General features: G+C 61.3%; 1 protein-coding gene across 1 annotated transcript; it reads left to right on the forward strand.

Annotated features, from left to right (window-relative positions):
* Faap20 (FA core complex associated protein 20) lies at window positions 1–3,869 on the forward strand (the record flags this gene model as incomplete). Its single annotated transcript, XM_015501331.2, has 3 exons — window positions 1–303; window positions 411–679; window positions 3,669–3,869. Coding segments are annotated over 3 exons (645 nt in total), but the record flags the coding sequence as incomplete, so codon positions are not given.
* Between the last annotated feature and the right edge of the window lie 2,460 nt (window positions 3,870–6,329).

Raw genomic sequence — 6,329 nt, forward strand, 5'->3', positions numbered from 1 at the left:
GGCGGCGAGCTGGCCGCTCCTCCACTCTGCGACTCTGCATCGCGGAGCCGCCTCTGGGCGCGGGCTTCCTGTCCCTCATCACCGGCCGCGGTCCTTCCTCCCCAGCGCCTCCCCGGGCCCCTGCCTCCACCCACACTCCTCCCGGCTGACCTCCACTGTGCCCCTAGGCCTCCCGGCGGCGGCCCCTGGTTTCTCCTGGCGGGCAGCGAGAGCCAACCCTGGGCCTTGCTGCTGCGCATAGCGAGCTCGGATCAGGCCCTGGACGGCGACCTGCTGCCCCCCTTTCCCGCTTTCCCCAGCCAGGTGTGTTGGCCGGAACCTACGGGGGTTCTCCATCAGAGCCAGACGGGTTGTCCGGGCTCAGGAGGGCCCAGGTGCCACTGGGCATGGCCAACCACCTCGTTTTGCAGGAACCTGGGCCTGACCCCGGGCATACCTTGCCTCCTGAGACCTTCACCGTTGGACCCAAGGCCTTTTCTTGGACACCCTTTCCGTCTGCCCTGGGGGGCCTGGGCTGCTTCTACTGGGCTGGGTGTCACCCAGAGTCCCCCACTGGGTCCCTGAAAGGACACCCTGAGCCTGATCCTTGCGGGACCCCCAGCGTCAAGGAGCAGCTGTCTGTGGAGGGGCCCCCAGCCCTGCAGAGCTGCCCAATGTGCCAGAAGGAGTTCAGCCCCGGGTGAGTCCCCCACCCATCCTGCAGGCCCAGGGACCCGATCCCTTTGTGAAAAACCACACCTGCTGAGAGGCTGGGAGGAGGCCTGGGCCGCTATCACCTTTCAAAGCCGCATGCCACAGATGGAAGGTTAGCACAACCCAGTGACCCTGCGGGGCTCCCTGTGGCTCCTGCTGTGCAGGTCTGGGGTCTACCTGCTGTCCACCTTCTCGGGCTCTGTGTGCCGTGGGAGGAGGCCAATGAGCACTGACCCTCTGCCCAGGTGTTCCAGGTCACAGGGGACGTGCAGCATTCCTGGCCCAGAGGGGGCTTCTAGGACCAGCCAGGCTATGGGCTGTTGGTCTCCTGGAGAAGTAGCCACATGAATACCTTCCAGGGCCAGTGGGGTTTTCAGAACAAAGGCTTTGTTTTTTTTTCTGCCAGATGCAGTCTTTCAGGACTGTGTCTCCCAGACATAAAAGGGGCTGGGGATGTAGCTCAGGAGTAGAGCACCCCTGGGTTCCTTCTCCAGTAACCAAAAGAAACATAAATTACTATATTTTTATGTCTTTTTTTTTGGTACTGGGGATGGCACCCGGGGGTGCTTAACCACTGAGCTACATTCCCAGCCCTTTTTATTTATTTAAAAATAAAAATTTATTTACTTAATTTCTTTAGTTGTCAATTAACTTTCATTTTTAAAAACATTTATTTATGTGAGGTGCCAAGAATCGAACCCAGTGCCTCACACATGCTAGGCAAGCGCTGCAGTGCTGAGCCCCAGCCCCTTTTTATTTTGAAACAGGGCCTTGCTAAGTTGTTTGTTCAGAGTTTTGCTAAAGCTGACGAAGGCCTTGAACTTGTGATCCTCCTGCCTCAGCCTCCCTTGTGGCTGGGATTACAGGCGGTGCCACTGGTCTGTGCCTCTTTTTCAAGTAAGGGGGTGGAACTTCTTCTTTTGCTAAGATGCAGTCCATGAACTACCGCTTTGTCCTGCTTCCTGCTGGACCAGCTGGTCATCTGTGGTCTTTGGCCCTCCTGTTTGGTCTTATTGAGGGTGTCCAGCCATGGGCCTGGGGTCAGGATGGTAGTGTTCAAAAACACATCAGGCTGAAGTAGAGCTCTGCGGGGCAGATGTCCAGGGTACATGGCCTGGAATCCCCTGGACAGGATGACCCAGGTCCTCACAGAACTGTCTGGGGAAGGCAGGCATGTGGAGAAGGGACTGGTTCCAAGGACAGGCTGAAGCCCATGGTCCCTGAGGGGCTGAGGGGCTCCTGGGGACGTTAGGGTACTTTGACTGGGGGCTGCCAGTAGAGAGAACCACTGGTGGTCACCAGGACCTGGGAGCAGAGGGGAGCTGTCTCGGGGGTCAGGTTTGGCGAGGGAACTTCCTGTTCTGGTCAGGGGCACTCAGCCTTTGGGCCTTGATGTCCCCTTGTCATAAGAGGTAGTTGGTCATTCTGGTCTCCTTGGTCTGTGACTCTGAGGTGCAGAGAGGTGCCTTTCTGGCCATCTACCTGGCACATACAGGCCGTGTCCTGGGAGGTCTGTAGGACAGGGAGCAGGCATCGGGTTGGCCAGCAGCATGTCCAGAGGGTCCTTAGGACCAGCGCCAGCTGCACAGATCCGAGAGAGGGCCTCGGGCGCATGCCCAGGCCAGGTCCTGCTGGAAGCCACCTCAGAGTCCTGCTCTGAGGGGGTGCCATGGGAAGTGAAATGGAGGCTGTGATGGCCGCACAGATGGGGTAGAGGAGCCACGGGGAGGGGCACAGAGCAGAGCCCAGGGGACCACGGTGCTCGCCGCCCCACTCGGAAGCGCCTGGTCTGAGGAGGGAGGCTGTGGGGGCCTGAGCGGGGTGGCAGGAGGCAAGGGGACACTCTGCTTACAGCCTGGTGGACTCTGGGCCATACAGGTGGACATCTAGTGTGTTGCTTCAGGGGGACACTGGCCATGTGGCTTCCGGGAAGACCTGGGCTCAAGTCTTAGTTAAAGCCACTGCTCAGCTCTATTGAGCACCTCTGCCGGGCCACCCTCTGGGAGTTGCAGCTGGGACCCACTGCCACGAGCTCCTCCTGACCGTCCCTCCCTGGGCTGCTGGTGGGATGATCACTGAGCATGGAGCGCGCCTGCTGGTCCGGGGGGCCTCCCTGAGCTCTCCGGCTCTGGTGGGTTCCCTCCTGCTGCCCCTCCCTGGGGCCAGCGTTTCAGAGCCGCCTCCTCCTGGATCCTGGAGTCCAGGGCAGGCCCCGCCCAGCTGACAGTCCTGCATGGGGCTTGCTTCTTCCGCGGAGAGACCATTCTCAGTCAGGCGCAGTGGCGCCCCCCTGTAATCCCAGTGGCTCTTGAGGCAGAAGGATCCTAAGTTCGAGGCCAGCCTCTGCAACTTAGCAAGGTCCTAAGCAACTTAAACCCCATCTCAAATAATAAGGAAAGGGCTGGGGATGTGGCTCAGTGCTAAAGCACCCTGAGTTCAGTCCCTGGAGCCAAAGAAAGGGACACAGATCCCAGGCCTGAGCTGGCCACCTTCTGCCTGCTGCCTCCGCTGTGTGTGAGGTTGGCGAGGTGCCTGCAGGTGCTCCTGCCTTCCTGCTCAGGGGGCTGGCTCTTCCCTGACGGTGCTCCTGGAAGATCTGCCCCCCAAGTGCCTGACCTCCTGCTGCGGAAGGCTAGGGGGGCAGGCTGCCCATCTCTGCTGCTGTCCACCTGTAGATGGGCTTTCGGGGTCAGCCCCATGATGAGTGCACTTTGTGGCCAGGCAGGCCTTGAGTCCCCTGGGGCTGGGGCAGGAGTCCAGGGCCTTGTGGCCTCTGGCTGGAAGCAGTTCTCAGGCAGTGGGCAAGGTTCCTGAGGTTGAGGTCCCTGCCTCTCATTCTGACCAGCTGTGGAGAAGGCCCCTGGGCTCCTCTCCAGCAGGACCTCTAAGGAGCTCTGGGGGAGGCGTGGAGGTGCCTGTCCTATGGCCAGTACTCTAGGAAGGGGCTGAGTGACCGTGTCTGTTCTCTCTCGCAGGCTGGCCCAGCTGGACGTGGACAGCCACCTCGCACAGTGCTTGGCAGAAAGCACGGATGATGTGGCATGGTAAACCACCGGTGTCCAGGGCAGAGCTGCTGAAGGGGGGTCCTGGCCTGGCTGTCCTCACTGACCGTCCTCTCTGCTCCTGAACATGCACATTAAAACTGGGGTGTGGGCTCTCCCGCCTGGCGTGCTAAAGCTGGGACGCTGGCCTCCTCTGTTTCTGACGTGGGAGTCGGGCAGAGTCCTGACCACTGTGGAGAGTCCGTGGCCCCGGCCCCAGGTGGGGAGGCTGTGCTTTCCCCCGAACTGGGCACCTCTGCCCGCGCCACCTGTGTGCACTCAGCTGGGCCTGCTCAGGGCAGCATGCCCTCCCCGCCGTGAAGCCTGATGGCCTGTGCCAGAGTGCCAGGCAGCTTGTCGCTGCTGGGACCAAAGGACCTAAAAGAACAACTTGGGGCAGGGACAGCTTTTATTTTGGCTGCGGTTCAGAGGCTTGGTCCATGTCCGCTCAGCCCCTTGCTCTGGCCTGAGGCGAGGCAGCGTGCCGTGGTGGAAGGGCATGGGGCAGGACCCCGCTCCAGAGAGGGCAGCCCGGAGGGAGAGGGGGAGAGCTGCAGGGGAGACACACTGCCCAGGGCAGCCCCAGCTCCCACCCAGGCAGCCCATTCTAACAGGGTGGACAGTCAGGCTGTAGCTCTGTCCAGCCACCTTACCCCTGGATGTTCCTGCATTAACACAGGAGCTTAGGCCCCTCGAATCCAGACCAGAGCACACAGCTACACTGTTGACCCCCTGGTGTGCTCACCTCCACAGGCAGGTGCGGTGTCACCAAGGGTGGCCGTCACAGGCCTGGCGGTCGCAGCCCAGGCTTCACGGGTTGAGGTCCTTGCCCTGGGTGTTATGTGTGAGCAGTGGGCCATGATGTCTCCAGGACAGAGAGCTCCCCGGGGAGCGTGTCCTGAGGGCAGGAGAGGCGATGGCACCAGGGGCCCTACGGCCTCCTTGCTGAGGGTCAGTGGTTCCCCAAGCATGGACAGGCCTGTTCCTGTCAGCCACCTTTTGTTTGGTTTGGTTTTTGATACCGTGGATTATATCAGGGTGCTCTACCACCGAGCCACACCCAGCCCTTTCTTTATGGGGAGACAGGGTCTCACTGATTTGCCGAGTGGGCCTGGGGCTTGGGTCTTCAAGCCTCAGCCTCTGGCTTGCTGGGGGGACAGGTGCGGCCACTGCACCTGCTTACCAGTGACATTCGTTCAGGGGATTGGGCCGCTTTCTCCCGGGGCCTGGCCCAGGGGTTCTGAGGAGCCAGGTTTTGGTGCTCAGCAAGGCACAGGATCCGGTGGGACAAGCAGGACATGAAACCCAGGGTGACATCCAGAAATCGGGATTTTCCTTTAAAAAAATAGCTTTGAACAAGCTTTGAAGGCACATGCAGGGAGCGGGCAGCTCAGGGCCAAGGGTAGGCCAGGCTGCATCCTGGGGCACTCGGGGAGCCTGTCGAAGGGCCACTGTGTTGGGGTTCTGCAGAGCAAGCCTGGGAACCGTGCGTGGACTCACGGGAAGGTTGGGATTGGCTCTTGTCCTCAGGCCGGGGCAGGCAGTGGGGTCCAGTCTCATGGCCCCAGAGCCGGGCAGGGAGCCCAAGGCACTGTCCTGAGTGGGAAGGCTGCTGGCAGGAGCTGGAGTCCCAGGGCTGTGTCTGGCCAGGGGAGAGGGCATCCCAGCCCAGTAGAGGCACAGTGGCGTCCTCTCCGGTCCTTATCTGCTGGGCCCTCAGCGACTGGACTGGGTGGTGTGCAGGGCAGGAGGCAGCCTTCTGGGGCCTACCTGCCACGTGGACGGCCTGCAGGGCACAGCTTCCCGGAGTCCAGCCCTCAACGCAGGCACTGCCCTGCTGCCCTGTCCCAGTACCTGGTGGGGAGGGGCGGGGAGGGACATGGGCGGAGCATGGGGTTCCAGGGCTGGCATGTGCTGTGCCCTCCTCCAAACCCAGGGAAGGCCTCAGCTTGGCCCAGACAAGGCGCAGTGTGGACTGGGGGAGGGTGCAGCCGGGAGAGTGCGGCCCACTGGCAGGATCACGAGGGTGAGGCCACGTGTGTGCGCGAGGGGACACAGGGCACCGGACCCTCTGCTCAACGGGGCTGTGAACCAGAACTGCTCTAGGAAACAAAGTCCACCTGAGGGGACGGCCCCACCCGCTTCCCAGAGGGGCCTCGCACACGAGCAACCACCACCACGAGACCAGCGAGCGCTTCGTTCAGTCTTTAATAGATGCACAGGAACACGACGCCGCCGTGGCCGTGCGGGACGCTTCACCATCACCAAGGCACCAGATGTCATGAACAATTTCCAAAAGCTGTGCTCGTGTCTGGACTGTTCGAAGGGGAGGCTTTTCCAAGCCAAGCTTTGATGCGTCCCTCACCTTCTTTAATTTGTAAAACAAATTCCTACATATAAAAACGCCCTCTCCCATGAGCTCAGTCTCACCGACACCTGTCCGCAAGCAGCTGCGCTGGCGCCTGCACGTTTGGCAGCGTGGCAGTGTCAGAGTGAACACCCTGAACCGGGCAAGCCAGGGGCGAGGGGCTCCCAGAGGTGGCTGCCCCCGGACAGGCGGACCGCATGGCCCTCAGACCAGGGCTCGGGGGGGGG

Source organism: Marmota marmota, unplaced genomic scaffold (genome assembly GCF_001458135.2).
Source record: "Marmota marmota marmota unplaced genomic scaffold, marMar, whole genome shotgun sequence".
Classification (NCBI taxonomy): domain Eukaryota; kingdom Metazoa; phylum Chordata; class Mammalia; order Rodentia; family Sciuridae; genus Marmota; species Marmota marmota.